The sequence below is a fragment of the Takifugu rubripes genome, chromosome 19 (genome assembly GCF_901000725.2).
Source record: "Takifugu rubripes chromosome 19, fTakRub1.2, whole genome shotgun sequence".
Lineage (NCBI taxonomy): Eukaryota > Metazoa > Chordata > Actinopteri > Tetraodontiformes > Tetraodontidae > Takifugu > Takifugu rubripes.
Window position 1 is genome coordinate 15,330,274 of NC_042303.1, and position 18,027 is coordinate 15,348,300.

At 44.7% G+C, this 18,027-nt stretch overlaps 4 protein-coding genes across 5 annotated transcripts in view; all 4 read right to left on the bottom strand.

Annotated features, from left to right (window-relative positions):
* The window catches only part of LOC101062662 (MICOS complex subunit mic25a-like), a 20,486-nt gene extending 18,661 nt beyond the window's left edge, over positions 1–1,825 (bottom strand). The window contains exons 1-4 of the mRNA XM_011619221.2: positions 1,592–1,825; positions 1,010–1,106; positions 775–829; positions 1–35 (exon numbers count right to left, since the gene is read on the bottom strand). The exon at positions 1–35 is cut by the window's left edge and continues 122 nt beyond it. Of these exons, the coding sequence (XP_011617523.1) occupies positions 1–35; positions 775–829; positions 1,010–1,106; positions 1,592–1,675 (271 nt within the window). The 5' untranslated portion in view covers positions 1,676–1,825. The remainder of the gene's footprint in view (positions 36–774; positions 830–1,009; positions 1,107–1,591) is intronic.
* Positions 1,826–2,142: 317 nt separating this feature from the next.
* On the bottom strand, positions 2,143–7,017 carry tpra1 (transmembrane protein, adipocyte asscociated 1). Its single transcript, XM_003977968.3, has 11 exons — positions 6,864–7,017; positions 5,968–6,150; positions 5,731–5,863; positions 5,526–5,612; positions 4,989–5,061; positions 4,729–4,808; positions 4,518–4,628; positions 4,385–4,445; positions 4,193–4,295; positions 3,871–3,951; positions 2,143–3,782 (listed from the first exon to the last, which is right to left on the bottom strand). Exons 2-11 carry the CDS (start codon positions 6,138–6,140, stop codon positions 3,518–3,520), a joined length of 1,167 nt encoding a protein of 388 aa, XP_003978017.1. The 5' UTR covers positions 6,141–6,150; positions 6,864–7,017; the 3' UTR covers positions 2,143–3,517.
* A 127-nt stretch (positions 7,018–7,144) lies between these two features.
* trim107 (tripartite motif containing 107) lies at positions 7,145–10,014 on the bottom strand. The gene is made up of 2 exons (XM_011619223.2): positions 9,712–10,014; positions 7,145–8,986 (listed from the first exon to the last, which is right to left on the bottom strand). The coding sequence occupies exons 1-2, from the start codon at positions 9,977–9,979 to the stop codon at positions 7,437–7,439; spliced, it is 1,818 nt and encodes a 605-aa protein (XP_011617525.2). The 5' UTR covers positions 9,980–10,014; the 3' UTR covers positions 7,145–7,436.
* LOC101063325 (phosphatidate phosphatase LPIN3) lies at positions 9,893–17,243 on the bottom strand. 2 transcript variants are annotated; one of them, XM_011619225.2, is made up of 20 exons: positions 17,150–17,243; positions 15,182–15,382; positions 15,001–15,096; positions 14,617–14,879; positions 14,388–14,495; positions 14,142–14,259; positions 13,299–14,022; positions 13,130–13,223; positions 12,848–13,026; positions 12,668–12,761; positions 12,526–12,595; positions 12,359–12,451; positions 12,226–12,284; positions 11,964–12,105; positions 11,740–11,888; positions 11,569–11,655; positions 11,187–11,339; positions 11,001–11,115; positions 10,823–10,926; positions 9,893–10,733 (listed from the first exon to the last, which is right to left on the bottom strand). In XM_011619225.2, the coding sequence occupies exons 2-20, from the start codon at positions 15,371–15,373 to the stop codon at positions 10,586–10,588; spliced, it is 2,988 nt and encodes a 995-aa protein (XP_011617527.2). In that variant the 5' UTR covers positions 15,374–15,382; positions 17,150–17,243; the 3' UTR covers positions 9,893–10,585. The 2 variants fall into 2 exon arrangements, with proteins under 2 accessions (XP_011617527.2, XP_029683387.1); XM_029827527.1 differs by lacking the exon at positions 17,150–17,243 and adding an exon at positions 16,508–17,120.
* Positions 17,244–18,027: the final 784 nt, after the last annotated feature.

The window sequence follows — 18,027 nt, forward strand, 5'->3', positions numbered from 1 at the left end:
ACTGCTCCTGCACCAGGGACTGTTGACGCTCAAAACTAAACACAAGATAAGACCTGTTTTAACCTTGGACCTCTCACTTCACTCTAACCTCCATTAGCGGTCATGAATAGATAATAACTGCATAATCATTTCCATGTGAACTGTTTCCGAGGCTGGATATCCCTCTCTGGACATTCAGTGTTTGGCTTGTCTCATCTCAGTTCTTATCTCTCTCTATTATAAACCAGCAAAATCACCATGTTTCTTGGGTGGGAAAATTCCTTAACAAATGCTAATATTACCTCACATTTCTCATAAATTACTCTCATAAACATCAACTAGGAGATTCATTTGACTGCAGCGGGTAAGCAATGTTGAACATGCCGACTCGTAAATAGACTGAAGCCAGGGAAAGTACCGGTATACGAGCGTTCCAGCGGCATGTCAACATTTCTGTTGGCCCTACGAGTAAATCAGGACAGCATGTTGACAGCTTGTATGTTGTTCATAAAGGCTTCACATTTGTAGAACATTTTACTGCCTGTTACTTTCACTACAGAGCACGGCACAATATTAGCTCACTGGCCCGGCAACATAGCAAACATAGAGAAAAATACATGCAAAATGCATGTTAGGATCAAACACTCAGTCCTTTTTCTTAGGCACTAAGTTGAAGTTGGCCTCTAAAGAAACAGTCAAATGGTACTTTGTTCCGATCCTAATCACAAATCAATGGCAGCAAAGTGCTAGCATTACATTCACGTAAGAACAGACCTCCATATGATGGGCACTCACTTCTTGCGGATTTCTTCCTGTATTTCGGTCGATGAGGGTCCCGTTGGTTTTGCACCTGAAGAACAAAGATGTAAACATCAACACTATTAGTCAATGCGTTTCACAGTCTAACAGTAAATAGAGGGTTGTCTTTCATGCTCGCTGTGAGGTTGGTTTTTTTTTAGCTACAATGGAAAAACAACTTTTGCACAATGGCTGTCCCACAAAGATCTCTGTACGACAGCCTGGAGCTTACTTGATGGATCCTTCTGGTTATCAGACACTGATGATGGTGACTTGGTGTTGTCAGCCTGCTCAGATTCTCTCATTCTCCTTAGCACATCTGCTGAGAGCTGAAGGAAAATGTGGGAATTAGGAAATGTCTACACATGCACTTTCCACCCTTGTGTATATAGCAAAAGGACCTATACATGAAATGCAATGTATCTTTAATTTACAACCAACTTTATTAAGCATCTAGGACCTAGATGACACAGAAAAGAACCAAATTATATGACTGTGAGAATGTAGTGAAGTGGAACCGCATGTGTGAGTGCGTTATTAGCTGGTTAGCTTCAGGCTAATGTCGCTGTTGAGAGTAACCGTTCACAATACTGTTGTATTGTGAGGGTCACAATACTGTGGACCTCAAAATAAGGGGAAGGGGGGCAGAGGAAGGAGGTCATTCAGGGGTAATACGGGACCTGTCAACCCCTCGGTTACCTCTGACATGGCCTGAACAGCAGCTCGCTAGCTAAGCACCTTTACTTTGGGGCGTCATTGTATCCGATCAGCTTCGATATACTTGAGTTCCACCGTGTAATAATAATAAATGCACCTTCACTCCTTCAATTACAGTGACCTTCTCGTCTTCGTCCATTCCGAAAGACACTTTCCGATTCGTGCTGCCGTTGCCTCCCATCTCGACCGGCCTTCTTTATCCCCACCAGTTTGAACAAAATAATATCTCCCTCTCGTACCGGGACAGGCGGACATTAATGACAACGGCCACCACGGCCAACGGTGCTCAAAACACTTTAATAAAGGTCATTCTCGCGCTGCAGTATCCTCCACGCTCATTCGTTGGATGAAATAATTTAGAGCCAATCATCGATGGCGGTGTACCTGAAATCACAGTGAAAGGGTTGATGGGAGTTGTAGTTCCAGTGGGATCCGGACAGCCAACCGACATCGAAACGGAAACTACCATCCGAAACAATAAAATAGCTGTTTTGCAAAACGTTATGGTATACCAACACAAATAAGACACATTTATGTGTGTGTAATTGTCCTAAGAAAAGCACTAAGTAGAGCTCTGATGTTGTAAAAAACCGGAACTAGCCACCGCATGGCGTGTTCCCAACGTCATACCCATAAAGACAAAAGTCAGCAGAGTCCATGTTTTATTTTGAAACATCAAATGCTCATTACATTGCATCAATCGGGTCGATTGTTGAACAATCAATGCAGATGAATAAGGCGGCAATAGGTAAATCATCTCAAAACGCTTTAAACACCAAATGTCAATCCAGTACACACTTGAGTTTCTTTATGCCAAATGATCTTTAGTCTGCAACAGGAAGCAGATTTCGCACTGAAACTTGATTAGGAATTCTCTAAAAGTCAAGCAAATGCTGCGATTCCTTAGAAACAATAGTATTTTTTCTGCATTCACCATTACAAATACTGTCAGCAACTGTAATCTATAAAATATATAGCAATTCGAGGAGAATCTTGGATCACATTTCCATCAAAGATACAAATGACGAAGCCCGGCTTGCTCAGAAGAGAATTTGACATCTTTAAATAATCTCAGTTAAATTATTTACTGCTGCAAAATGAACATTTGGGGTTTAATTGCACCACTCATAACACAACTCAGACATGGAACACACGGAATACAGATGTTGGCAGCAAAAATCAGAAGAATCTAAATTTTCACAAGCAAAGATGAAAAATTTACACTATCTAATTTGGAATATACAAAAGAGGTTCCTGTGTGTGTTGTTGAAGACACACGTCTTTCCAGATAAATGTGCTTTCAAGGCAAGGAATGATTCATCCATTCTATCAAATTAAACAACTAAATAAATAAGAGGTGGTGAGGAATAACTGCAAGCCTGAGACACAAGTGCAGGATTTGCCATCAATGCTCAGACATTTGAAACCCCTCCCCCCCAATACATGGACACAATGTCTGCATTTAGACAGTCCTGTTACTCATCATACTGCAGCAACAAACATTAAACACTTGTCACTGGGTTACAGGGGCAGCGGCAAGACAAAATACACCAATAAAAACAGGTTAGAGCTGGTCTATGGTCTGAAGAGGGACAGCAGACACTGGTAGACAACAGAGTCAGTGAAAAGTCGCTGGGAATGTCCAAGAATGATTTTAGCGTGAGTTTTTTTAAAAGGTCATCACTGAGGATTGAGCAGATCTATGCTGGGTCGAGAGAAATGTGCTGTAAGAAATGTGAGAAGTCAGCCGTGTTCCATAAATCATTGAAATAGATCTAATGGAGCTTTGTCAGGGCCACGGTGTAGCAGCAGAGTGCTTGGCAACAGTGTTAAAAACATTCAGTCCCTCTGATATTACACTGGCAATCATCTCTCCTCATCCACTCACATATCCTGCACCAACCCAAGCCAAAATAAGTTCCCAACGTAGTTTTGTATTTTCTTCAGCCAAGTCCTCTGATCTGCAGCAGATTACAAAAACCTTTAAGTCCAGTTCAAAAACTTTTGGTCTCTCCTCATCATGTTATACACGAACGGGTCTCCAGTTGTCTGCTTCAACGCTGTTAATGCTGCTAGACCCATAGGGTCCAGAGGCAACATCATCCAGGTGTCCAAACATGCGGGAGCTACTGGGACCAGCTCCATCGAACTGGGTGGAGTTGTATAGGTTTTGGTCCGTCGGCTCCTTGCGTCCAATGGTCGTAGCGACGGTCGGGGGAAGGTGGACGTCACTTTCATCAGGCTCATCCACCTGTGACTTGTAGGAGAAAAGGATCTTGGGCTCTGAACTGTCGAAAAATTGGGGGGGAAAAGGTTTCAACTGGTTAAAGTGCAATAAATTTTGTGATGTATTTTAAATAGATGTTTTTTACAAACCCAAAGAAGCCTTTGAGGAATGTGACATATATGAGTGGAGCAAACGTAGAGAAATACAGGAAGGTTGTGACATCAACGCAGCTGTAAAAGAAAAATTAAAGTATTATCTAAATAGTACATTTTTGGAGCCTGGTACACAAAACAAGAGAGGATGCCACCATGACACCCTGAGCTTGTTTTCTATTGTAGCTAATATTTAACTGGCCAGTTTTTAAGGAGAACATTTAGTGTTTGATTTGTCATTTAAAAAGAAAACTATGAGGAGGATGGGCTTTGACCTCATATCAGCCATCTTTGATTACAGTCCAGTAATGTTACTGACCAGAGTCCCTCGATGATTCCAGCACACAGCAGAGCACTGCCTACACCTTGGATGAAGTTCAGTAGTGCCAGGATGGCAGCGTACACATAGAAACTCCTCTTGGCTGGACAAAAGATGAAAAGCAAGAATTAAAGGAGAGTAGAGAGAAGATCGCATGTAAAGGCAAAAGCTACTCTGAAGCCCAGAACTCACATGGAAGAGATATCCTCTCCCTTACTGGAGTTTTTGGCAAGATGACAATAAAGGAATACACCTATTAAAACAAAATTAAAGGTTAAGTGAGTTACCAAATACATGTTAACAAACAAGGTCACAGACTACTGACCAGGAAGAAGAAGCAGGAGCTGGCCAACCAAAAGTGTCGTCCTCCATGACCGTAAATGTTGAAGTCTTCGGCGGACAGGTGACTGTCTGGGTACAGGATCTCAAGTGTTCCCTGGAATAAAGTGTCAATGTCATTGCATGAAGACGTCCAGTTTTCCACAAGGGTACAGCTGAATCGCCACGAGAATTGCTTATCACCTCCAGGTCATTACCTGTGTGATGGAGTAGCCCAGAGACAGCACGGCTGTGATCGCCAGTACACGCTTTATACTGGAGTTGCTCTCCAGGTGACCTGAGACACAAGAAGGTAAAAAAAATATATACACTGAACAGATATAAAAGCAGCACAGATTTTCAGTCAGGCACATCATCAGGTGGACAACGAAACCTTGTGAAAGTGAACAGTGTCTAAACCAACATGCTGTTTCAGGTGTGTGGTAAATGAGAAGTGAACTTGGTAGAAATAACTAACCGAAAGCCAGTCCCAGAATAACGACACTGAGCTCAATGGCCAGCAAGAAGAAGCGGGTGATTTCCCAGAGCACCTGAAAAGGCAACAACGATTGTGAGGATTTACATATGCAAAACTTCAATCGTCAAAACAATAATCAATACATTATGAACAACTAAACTTAAATAAACGTTAAAAATAAAAAGCATCTGAGTGGTATGTAAAGAATGACAACATTCCTTTTCTATTAGACATGAAAAGTCAAAAAATTGTTTATTCTCTGAAGGAAAACTATCAAGACTATTTAAATAAAAATGTATGAGGGCAATTTAACATTTTTCCGTTCGAACATTATTGATTAAAGGTATACTAATTCTGAACTGTACAAAAATTATTTAAAAAAAAGAAAAATCTGCATTAAGCCAATCTCCTCATATGATGAGAAGCTTTCAGGGTGATTTCAAATTGTCAGCTATGAGTTTGAAGATGAATGTGTGTTGATACGTGTGAACCTTGGTCAAACTCCTTCATTCATCCATTCTTGAAGTGGTTTCTAACCTTGTCAATGATGGTTGCAGCACTGGACGCACTCACTGTCATGGACACGATGGCCCGGGTAATTCCAACTGCTGCCACAACAAACACCTACAATAAAAAAATCCTTCATATTAGGTGACAAATTACTTTCATGCGGGGCATCAACAGTTCAGAGAAATCTAGTTGTTAAGAAGGTAAACAGTTTGAATTGTGTTTGGTGTCCTACTAGCAAGTAAAAGGTGATGAAGATGGGGCTGGAGGTGAGTCTGATCTTGGCTCTGGCAGAGGGAAACTTCCACACCAGGAATACAAAGAAGGCCACATTCGGCACGAGCAGTAAAATGTCCCAGAACCGCACCCTGAGAAGGCAGTCTAAGCTTTTATATGCGTTTTACATTTGTGCAAATGCAATACTGTCAGCAGCAAGTCATGGGATTCCATTGTTTCCTTAAAGAGATGCTACCTGGAATTCTCAATGTCCTCGTACAGAACTTGCAGGCATCGGTGAGGCTTGGTGATGTTGGACTGAGGGTCAGGTTGCCACGTTGGGAGAACCGATGTGTTCTCCAGCGGGGAGGTTGAAATACTGCCATTGTATGAAGTGAAGCTGACCGCAGAGGTCACTGTGGCTAACATGGTGTCAGACCTGAAGAATACCAAAACACATACAGCAAATAATTTTAAAAAAAATCATAATTTCAGCTGAAGAATGCGAGCTACAGACAATAAAATACATTAGACTTCGACTATCCTGAGGGATGAAGCCGTTTTGAGGACTGCGAGGGGCGCGGTGGTCGCGATGCTGTGACAGGTGCAGCCTAATTCTCCACTTTAATCAGCACATTGTTTAAAGCGATGTTCCTGTTAAGGGTTCTTGATGTTCTTACCAAGAAAGTGTGGCTCGGGTTAAAGTTTCAACCCGTCTCACAAGCTAACCCACCTGGTTAAAATCTGTTTACGCCGTCTTTGGAAGTAGAAAATTTGAAACAGTCCATAAATCCGAAGATTACAGATCTCAGCTGTTTTTATAGCGGAGCTGGTTAATGATTACGTAGTGAAACGAATCGTTGCTCGTTGGCGTTGGTTTGCCATACTTTCACTTATGGTTTTAAGAAGATTAGTTGTTAGCCTTCGTTGCTATTTATAGCGTGTTAGCTATTATCACATAAGGAACAGTTAGTGACTCCAAACACTTACATTCATGCTTGTAATATAGATAAATATATTCCGATGTGATACTGAAATAAGGGTCTGATTATACGTGACTTTCTTATACATGACGTTAGCTTCAAAACAAACACCAAGCAAGTGCAATAACTCCGACCCAAGAGACATCTGGTTATAAATACAGAAACCTACCGTTTTATCAGTCTTCTGCGTCAAATTTACAACTCCGACAAAAAGATTCAGCTATAATATGTCTTCTGCACACACCTTACACGCAATAATCGATCGATTAATTGATCGCGGATACGAGACATGGCTGTGGTTTCGTTAGCGTGGTCACCTGACACTATCACCACCACCCAACAAGCGTATCATTTCTCGCGAGATGAGACACAGCTCAGCAAACCTCGCGGGATCATGCGACGGCGCGTGAGTTTTGTTTTCATCCCCAATGTTGTGGATAAAGAAAATACGTTTCGCTCCGTTTTATTTCAGTGAGGCAATAAAACAAATGAACATATAATCATAACTGCGAGTATACAGACAATTAATAATTGTTTTTTATTTAAATTATTTTTTATCCACATGACAAAATAAAAGCAGCCATCACCTTTAAGCGGACATATCTTAGTACCAGTTATCTAAAGTGACAGGGAATCTATTTATTAAGAAACCAGGGACACATTCTATATTTTTACAATTTTCAAGTCTTAAATTATATTTAAGAATATTATTTAGCTTTGGCAAAAAACAAATAATACATCATTAATTGCACTGACATGAATAAATGGTGACGTGTGCTTTTGGGTGGCCTGACATCATCCTATAGGCCAGGTGCACTGGTTCAGTCAGGTTAACATTAAATGTGTACACATGCGTGTTCCCGCTGATGGGGCTGATGTTGTAGAAGCTCAACCTCTGCGTCTTGAAACTCAGTCTGATCTCCAGCCTTCGTGACACTGTGGTCCTCTTCAGCGGGACACTGTGGCTCTGCTCGAAGGCCGTCAGCAGGTTGTTGAACCACATCAGGCACCAAGAGTTCTGGCTGCTTTCCAGGGCAGATGCCAACCCACTGCGTTCCAGTTTCCCACCGTAGCATAGGCCAATGATCCACGGGGAGCCTTCCAGCTCCACCTCCCAGCAGTGGTCACCTTCAGTGAAGGTCTGGGTGCTCAGCACCTGGAAGAAGCTGGAGAACCTGAGAGGAGAGAGAGGGTAGGGCTGTTTGGTGGTGCTGAAGGTCACTGTCTTTAAGTCGTCGGAGAGGATTAGGTTGGGATGGGCAGTTTCGGGGTCAAATGTCACCTCTGAAGGATTAAAAGTGTTTTGCAGCACACGTTGAATCTCTCTGATTCTTTCCCTTAGCTCGGAGCTCATTTTTTCCAGCTTGGGGCATCCTTGAGTGGGGTTGAACTTCATGTCAGGGTGGTCTTTCTCTTCTCCCACAGGCTTTGTCAATAACTCTACAATGTGTGGTTGTAGAGTCTGGAGCTCATGATATTCAGACCTATCCTGTTTGGTCAGGAGGGACTCAGCTCTGAGCACCGTTTCTCTCAGCTGCCTCGTGGTTTCAGAAGCTCCTCTGACTCGCCCGCTCACATCTGCCTCACCTCCAACCAGCTCTTCTTCGAGCAGCTGCATCACCTGTGTGCAGTAGCTCTGCAACAAGTTTTCCATCTGACCGAGAAGTCCGGATATTTTCTTTCTTAGCTGGTTGGTGGTGGTGGTGGCCTCCATCTCCCATTCCTGCTCTTTGGTCAACAGGCTCTCTGCCATCTCCAGCTTGAGATTTAACTCTTTGACTTGAGATGCCAGTAGGATTTTAGATTCATCCATTTCTTTCCTGGCTTTTTCTGTTTGTTCTGGATAACAGGGCTGTTCCAAGGATCCAGACGCGACCTGAAAGCCACCCCTTCCCTCAGAGCCATGGCCCCCTGTCTGACTCCCCTGGGCCATGTCCTCGTCTCCAGTCTTTGGCTCTTCTCCAACACTCACGTCAGAACTCAAAGAGCAGTTTATACCGGCTTGGACTTTTTCTTTGGCGGCTCTGTAGGACTCAACGATGCTGCACATTTTGAAGTTTTTCACAAGATCTTCAACTCCACCGAACTCTGCCTGACACTCAGGGCACCAGTGCTGGTCCAGGCCCTCCCCCATGGTCTGCAGACAGGCGAAGCAGTATGTGTGACCGCAGGGAAGAGAGGCCGGATTAGAGAAGAGGTGCAAGCAGATCGGGCAGGTTAGCTCCAGAACCAACGGGTCCAGATCATTATTCTGAGCCACATTCATCTCAAGTGTAGACATGGAGGAAGATGCTGGAAAATGGAAAATTATAGTTAAAAATTGTGGGTGTGAAACTTTGAATAAATGTAGGTTCATTCCTTGACAAATGAATGAAACCTTGTATTCCTCCTGCCTATAGACAGTCGATACGATACTACAGGTGTAAGTCCCATTATGAGGGGAAATTACAGGTTAGGTGGAGGTCTTTGCTCCCCGATTGCTTTTATTTTTGTTTCTTCAAGTCTTGTCCTGTTTGGGATACTTCTTGCCATTTTGAAATAGACATGGTGAGATTAGGAGTTAATCCAGTTGCTAGTTTATGAGTAGGTACAAGAAATTATGTTTCCTCAGTGTCCCTGACACTCAGTTGCATATAATGGTGGTTCTTTATTCAGTTTAAAGAGTTTTTTTCTTTGTTTTTACTGCATATTAGTTTTGAAGTCATGAGTGACGCAGACAATCGGATTACACAACAGCGTGCGTATTGAATTTATATTAATCTGCTTTTCCATAAAAAAAGAGGAGACCACGACGCGTCAATCAAAATGTCCCCTGGATTAAGATAAAACCTGTCTGAAATAATCGGTTGGGCACTTTATCAATTCACACACGAGGCGAACAAAAGTGCGACAGACGTGTTCACAAACCGATTACCGAAACTATTCGAATCCAGATTGTGATCGTCATAAACTTAATACTTCATAAAGTAAAGCCTTGTATAATTCCGCGTACATCACACAACCGTATCGACACTCACTTAGATCCAGAGTCCTATAAATTGGAAGCCAATGCAAACGCGCCTTGCCTATCGGAACACTGGTGTTTGTCTGCAGGCTTCCTGGTTGAGAATAGAACCGCACCTCCAAAACTCCACCCCACCATGTGGGAGGGCATTGGACCCAGTACAGCACATAAACGACACTCAAGCGGACCACAGACCACAGTTCATGATTTGGTTGCTTTTTACGTCTGGTTTGAAGGGAAATGACGTTTCCACGACATAATAAATACAAGCATCTTAGCATGAAGGCACAATAGGTCCACGTCTTCAGGAAGACAGGTGTGCATGCTAGTGTTTCACAGTAATCAGATATGGTCTATAGATGTGTAATTACACATTAATATGTAAAAAAAAAAAAAAAAAAATTACAGACTCAATGTATTCAGCAAATGATGTGCTTGAACATACAATCATAAAGTATCAGAGACATTAAACTCTCTTTGGTAACAGTACAACCAGCATACACAAACATTGGTGTTTCTAATCTCAGAGGAATAAAAGGGGTTGGTAGCGTTTGTGATTTAACCTTTGATTGTAACAGGACACGAACGCAGCAGTTTGTGCTGACTGGACTGTGTGTTTTGGAATGACTGGTACTTGTGCAAGCATTGTCAAACAAAGAAAAACAAGAACATTTAAGGCATTTTTCAAGATGATGGCTGCAGGATTTTCATTGAAAGATAGCAAAATAGTGTGCGCACATGGATGCAGTACCGTAATACACCTTTTGGAACTTCTCTCATCTACTTCTCTATGAAAAGTCCAGCTCAGTCACCACAACAGAAACCTTTCCAACTCGCAAGCTAAAAAGATGCCACCGAAACGTTTGGAAAAACTCGGTTTCTCGTGTCTACAGTAATGTGTCCAGGTCCAGTTCTGGCAGAGGTTCCCTCCAGTATGAGACGGCGCTGTATTCAGGACACTGCAAAGCACATGAGCTGCCCTCAGAATAAAGCAGAGGGAAGAAATGCTCAACCAACTCACTGAGGTGGCTGTACCTGCAAAATACACACACCGCCATGAATGATGACAAAATATCATTAAATAAGAAAATAAAGAAAAGAGAAACTGGTGTCCGACTACATACGAGGATTTGTTAGCTTTGGTCTTCTCCTGGATGAGCTCTCCTCTGGGGTTGACTGTGAACAGCCGAGTGTCAGAGACTCCCACCTGCTTGTAGGCGTACGCATCCTGTAAGAGAGAGGTGCAGCGGTCAGGCAGAAATCTAGCCTCAGAAATCTAAGCGAGTGGCTAGCGCCGCTTACGTTGGTCCTATTGCCGAAGGCGGCGTAGAAGGGTTGCCTCTTTGGGTTGAAGAGGTCCCTGATGTCACTGAGACAGGCGATTTTAAAAATCTCAGGCTTCTTCTCAATAACCTCTCTGGAAAGCACAGAGAAGATGAGTAAATCTCTGTGGGTAGGCCGCGACTGTACCTGTGGGTGCGGTCTTACCTGTGCAGCGCAGAAAAGAGGCTACTGGGAGCCAATAGCACCGGGCCTTTAGGGAGGACGGTACCCCTGTCATTGACCCACTGAAGGTAGTCTTTAGTGATGGCGGCCATACCGATGGCACGTGCTGAACAATACAGGAACTTGTAGCCATTTCTGTCAAGAGCAGGGAAACCAGAACCTCAGGACACACATCAGTCACCCACAAACACTTGGAGTCTCCAGTCAGGCGGGAAAACATGCAGACCACCCACAGGAAAGACCCAGAGAGAGCCTGAACCTCTCGTTTTGAGGTTACCGAGCCAACAATGCAGCCCCGCGCTGCCCTTGTTAACTCTTTAGTAGTGTCAATAGTAAATCATTTTTTAAAAATGGTTCCACTCACTGGTGTATTTTGTGGTAGAGTTTGGCGATGCCTTTATGTGTCCAGTCTTTTCCAAACTGAGGCAGAATATGACCCAGAGCATCAGACCTGTGGGGAACACAAGCAACACTCAGAATCGTCCCATTTATACCCAGCTCCCTTTAACACCCTTCAGACCATAACGGGTCTTACTTGGTGATGGTCCCGTCTATGTCTGAGATGACGATGCGGTCGTCCCAGTTCCACAGGTAGATGGTGGCCTCACAGCGACAGGTGCCCTGGTACTGTGTGGTCACACTGAACATCACCTTGTTAGGTCCATCACGCAGGTTTAATTTCTCCTGTGTGTTGAGAAACACAGTTAACGATAGTATCAAACAGGACCAGAGCTTTTAATCCTTCCGCAACACTCTTACTATCTGTTCAGAGGTCAGCCGTAGGGATTTACAGTAAATCTGGCTGATACGCTGAGTGGTGCTGAGAGCCTCTGCTGACTGATCTGGAGCTTCTGAGTCAAGCTCTGCTGCCTTCTCCAAGCCGATGTCACTCGGTGTGGCTCTGGAGGACAACAAACACACCGATGTACACACTGGAGGTATGAATAGAAACATAAAATCTGAAGAAATAGGATACAAAAGGCGAATGTGAAATTAGAATGTGGTGAACAGCAGAAGTTACTTGACTGTAGGAGAATCTGTTGGCGGCGGTTCCTCTGCCTCCTCCTTTGATTCCCTTTGCTAAAAAACAAGAGGAAGGCGTCATCAGGCACGTCTGGGGAACCGGATTTTGAGTTGAAGGTCCTAGGTCGTACCTCGCTCCTGCTCATGTCTCTCCTCCTCCAGGAGAACCACCAGCGTCCAGACTTTTTGGGCATCTTGTCCTTAACCAGCTGCTCTACTGAGCTCTGAAACACAGCAACACAGGGATGGTTCAAAACCTGTAATGTTGTGAACATTGAAGGCGGAGACATTAAAATACCTTGGGTAGATTTTTTTGGAAAGCCGCTGCCGACAGGATCATCGGAGCAGCCGCGGCCCAATTATAATATCTGCAAAAGGAGATTTTAGAGCCACTTCTTCAGAAAGCAGGTTTTGTGAGTAACATTTTTCTAAGAACTTACTTGGAGTTGATGCAGATGACAAGACTTGGATCCTCGATGATTCCTGGGTTTTTGGCAAAGTCCTGGTATGTCACAATGTGCTCCATAAACTTTTCTGGATAATGTGGAAAACAGCAAGAAACTCAAAGCTGTCCAGCGGTGACCAACTGCCACTGATATTAGCTGCCAATGTTAGCTTACCTTTGGTGATTTGTCTGGTGTCGCTCTCTTGGCCGCAGAGGGACATGCTAACGTCCATGTTGTAGGGGTAGGAGTCGGACAGGTACTCTGTTCCGCTGTCCATGGCCCCGCTGCCTACAGACTGAGGGGACTGGCTGCTTGAGAAGGACCCTTGGTAGGCAGCGGCTGCTTCTGCCTCACTGCAGGACAAGAACCAAAACAGAACCATTTCTCTATTGAGCCATTTTACCAGGAAAAGTGTCATTCTTGAAGGCCTGAAGTGACTAGTTACACCTTTATTACCTCTTGGGAAAATAGAGTGCAGCAACCTCTGGGTCTAAAGTGGTCAGATCATCCAGGTAAATATCAGCTGGGCCTAGGTGGTGATTTCGCTTCCCTGCGACACAATGTCCCTTTAACCAACCTTGTCACAGTACCAAAACAAATCAAAGACCTTGGAAAAAAACATCACCTTTCTTCTTATCCTGTTGTTCTGCTTTGGAGAATGCATCTGCAGCAGCCCCGCTGACATCAGCTGGTGCACTTTTGCTGGTCTGTGAGCCTCCCGGCAACCCAGGACCCCCCTCCTCCCCCTCAGCACAGGGCTCTATCCCACTGTCCCCTTCACTGACAGCAGCACTGCTGCTCGAACCCTGGTCGACGTGCACTGATAACGGACACTGATTATCCTGATGTGTGGAGTCCGTTCTACTGGGACTTATTGCTGTGTCGCTACCATCATTGCTCCCTTTGGCCGGTTGGTTTTGTGCAAAGCTGTTTACGTTTGCAGGGCTGATTGTTTCAGACACAGAGATAAAGCGCTCAATACTACCTCTGCCGCTGAGAGATTCTGGACTGTCCCCTAGATTTTTTACATTTTCCTCTTTGCCTGATGTGGACTCAAACTCTACTGTCAAGTCTGTGTCGGTCTTTGCTTCAGAAGATGACCCGAACAGCTCACTGGGGGTGGTAAGGTCAACGAACGAGGCGTCCTCCTCCGACACAGGGGAGGTGAGCCCTGCGCGGCTGCACAGGTCCAGAGATTGGGTCCTGGGTTTAGGCTTCACCACTGTTACACTCCCCACCCACCCACAGCTGATTATAGGCTCACAGCCCAGGTCAAAGGAGTCCTGCCTCTCAATGGTGCGGAAATGAGTGCCCTGCGACTCTGGTGGCGTCTCCTGCGTTTGACGCAGCTGTCAGACGAAGGGCAGAAAGAGCAATTTGACACGGTGTGCGACAATCGTGAATCAACACTGAGCCAGTAAAACCACAGCTGTCTGTGTGTGTGTGTGTGTGTGTGTGTTGGTCACACCGTGGGAAATCCTCCCCAGTTCCACTGCATCTGGGGCCCGGTGGAATCGTGGGGTTTGACCACAAGCTCGGAGTCGCTCTTTGGAGAGGACGGGCGGCTGTAGAACACGTTGCTAAAGCTGGGACACATTCAGGAAGGAGCAGACAGGTCAGACAGGTCAGTTAATGGAAGTAAAGGAAGGACATGAATGAACAACCACAACATCATTTTTGTCAACTGAAACTGAGGTTGAAATCAAGCAGTCACCTCTCTGTGGGCGACTGCTCACCATCCGAGAAGGGATGAGTATCTCTGTTCTCCGAGGCCTCGAAATCCTCGAATGGCTCCTCCGACAGTGAGAAGTACACCGATTTACTAACATAGAGTGGGAAAAACATTGAAACCGCTGCTGGGACAGATGGTGAAATACGTGGCTGAGTGATGGAGAAACATATGCAACTCTGAGGGTGATACCAGCTCTGCCCTGGTTTCTAACCTGACTTGCAAGTGACTGACTAGCTGCTCTGTAGGAGGACTTTCCAGCCCGGCCTCGTTCTCCCGCTCCCAGTCTGTGTCTCTTTCTTCTGACGAGGACCTGGCCGCATCCCTCGGGTGGTTATCGGAACGGTTGCGTTTGCGGCGGCGTTTCTTCCTGCGGGTGCCAGACACAGCCAAGGAAGCTCCCTCTGGGCTCTCCTCCGTTTCCTCGGGAATCTCCAGAGGAATCGGGGAGGTGCACAGATGTGCTGGCACCTTGGACTGAGAAGATGACAAATAAAACAATTTCAAATGAAAAGCTCTCTGGGTAAGATGCTGCTCCGAAAAGACAAAATAAATAAATAAACAAACTAGAGATTACATTAAATATTAATCAACTTACCCCAGTGTTTTCATTTTCTTCCACAAAAAATGCTTCTCCATTATCGCCCAGCTTCATATGGAGGTCCACTGGTTCTCCATTTATCTCAATGTCCACCTAGAATCAGCAACACAGAGAATGACTGTTCCACTGACCAAAACAGAGCGGGCCAAATGCTTCAAAGGAACCAAACAACACCAACTATTTTCTCCTTGGAGCGCAGCACGCCCAGCTTGCCAAAGCGGACGTGGAACGGGGAACACTGGAACGAGCCATCCGGCTGGCGCACCACGATCACGTCGATTCCCCCCGTGAGCGTGGCGGGGTTGAGGCCTCGGTAGAGCTCCTTCACCGTCACGAAAACCGTCTCCGCCAACTGGCCCACGAGATTCATGGTCTGGGTCTGGAGAGTAAATCAAAACGCTACAGTTTTCAAGACATCTGACTCTCACCTGCAGTTTGACCTTTTGTACGAACATCTTACGAACTCAGGAATTTGCAGATTCTCTGCCCAGCTGACCAAGCTCAGCTTGGAGCTCAACGTGACCCTAACTGAAGAAGGTCTCTCCTGTTTTGACAAAACAAGATGTGACCTTTGGAATCAGATCGTGAGCGTCCCCCTGGGGGCTACGCTGTAGCCTGACAGAATAAGACCTTTTTTTTTTTTTTTTTAATAGAACACAAGAGGCAGAATGGTTATTATGTGCAAATCTGCCAGCTAATTTCTAGGATTACTTTCCAGTTACAGAAAATCCATTTATATCCTGTTGTCCTTGGCACTCCAAAGCTGGCTCAACAAGGAGCTTTACTGGGCCAAGAAGGTCAAATTTGTCCAAGGCTACAGAAAACAGACATCCGTCCTGCAGCAGGACTCGCAGAGGGCCGTTAAAATGCACCGTAAGAAATCTTCTAACCGACTGAACCCTGCGTGTCGCATCCTCGGGCCCATAGCACAAATCACCACATTTCTTACCCACACTGAAGGATGGAGACGCCCCCTCCCAACCAGCCTGGGCTGCTTTTGGTTTCCTTCAGCCATGTGACAATACTAAAACTCTTGTCCAACTATAGGAGCTTTACCCAACACCCCCCCCACACCACCCCCCCAGGGGAACCTGTCAACACTAGTCTATCCTGTCCAGCGGTGAGAGAAATGACATGCACTCATTCCAATCTCAGTGGGACTTTACAATATTGAAACTCGCTCTAGTTTGACCCAGAACACAAAAACGAGAGTCCCAGTACATTCAGCCTCTAATGCTTCCACAAACTCAAACGATTGCACCTCCAATTCTGCCACAGTGGACTCATACTTCACTACACATGACAGCCAGGCCAGCAGTTTCTGAAAGGCTTGGACAGACCATTCAAACAAGCCGCGTGGAAACACAAATACAAACCACAGTTTTTCTAGATGGCCCAGAGAGCTCGTGGACACCAGCGCTTTACACCCTGGAACACCCGGACACCCATCCATGAATGCGGAATGTCAAACAAATAAGTTGCAAAATGTGATGGGCGTCACAACCTGCGCTGCTCGTTGGGGCAGGGGAAGGTCAGAGAGCCCAGAGGGGATGAAGATCAGCCTGGCCATGCAGCAACACCAGGGCAAACCTGAAGTATCATCCTGACACATGGACGTGTGCAGGATAGAGGTGGACGGGCGTGTTTAATGATGTGCGCGTATGTGTGGATCCAAGTGGAAGTGAACGCACAGGACTCGCGCTGGCCAGGATTTTACTTTTGCGTCAGTCCCTCTAACGTGTCTGTTACGTCACCTCTTGTGACGTCATCTCAAAGATTGTTGCGAGTCGTTCGGATGCATTTGGGGAAAATTACAACGGCTCAAGTAACTTCCGGAACAAAACAAAGTCAACAAAAACGCAGTTATTTCCCCTCATTCTGAGATTAAGACCAGAGGTTACGAGTTTTGGTCAAGTGGTGACTCTAAATGTCGTCTTTGTTTTCAAACGACTCCGGTTGTTTCATCGTTGAGAGATCCGGAACTTTGCGCTGCTTGAACGTTAACTCATCCATCCTGCGCGAACACGGAGTTGACTTCATAGTAACTGCACAACCGAAACAAACGAACAGAACGCGTCGCGACTTCAGCCGTTGATTACAGCTTATTAAATCTTGCAGAACTCTCAGCCCGTGGATGACATCTTACCTTCCTAGGTTCTTCCCAGAGTTTGGAAAACAAGTGCCATCCTGGAAACTTCCTAGTGTGCTGCGCCTGCGCAAACGACGTCACCACACTACGAACCAATGAGATCGCTTGAAACTAACACGTGACATGCATCTATAGAAACGTTTCTCCCGACAAAACACGTTTTTTGTTGCTATTATTATAGTGATATTCTTATTGTTGCAATTTCTACGCTCACTGTACGACAATTTAATAATACTTGCTTGAGATTGCACGCTTGTTGCAAGTTTTCAGTGTTCTGAAAAGCATATGGATTGAATTGTAAAATATGCCATGTTACAACTGAATGAATTATATCTCAAAAGTAAGACAAAGCCACACATGCAGACATAATAAGGTTTACCTGAAAAATGCATCATGTCAGTCAACAAAGACGTGGAACTCGGTCACAAAGTTCCATAGAGGGAAATGAAACATTGCTAGCTCAAAAGTAGTGAATGATAAAGATTTTGTATGGTAATTTCTACTTTCTTTACCCTGAATTTGAACGTACAAGGCCACAAAGTTGAGTGATATTCTAAATGTGCATGAATGATTAACGCACAGTTTGCAAATCTGTACACCAGTCAAAAATAACTAGTTATCATTAACTAGTTAACATGTGTATAAAGCAGTACCTACAGAAGCCCAGCAGAGGGCATCACTGTGCAGCGTCATAAGAGTCGACGAGACTTTCTGCATTGAGCAGTTGTAATTTCAGTTCCATATATAATTGTCTGTGAAGGTTCTCAGTCATATATATAATTAAATCCGTCTGCACTGCGTTGCTTTAAATAACTAATAATTGGAATTTTTCTTATATATTTCCATGCATTGTCATTGTGGTCCTTGTTACCCAA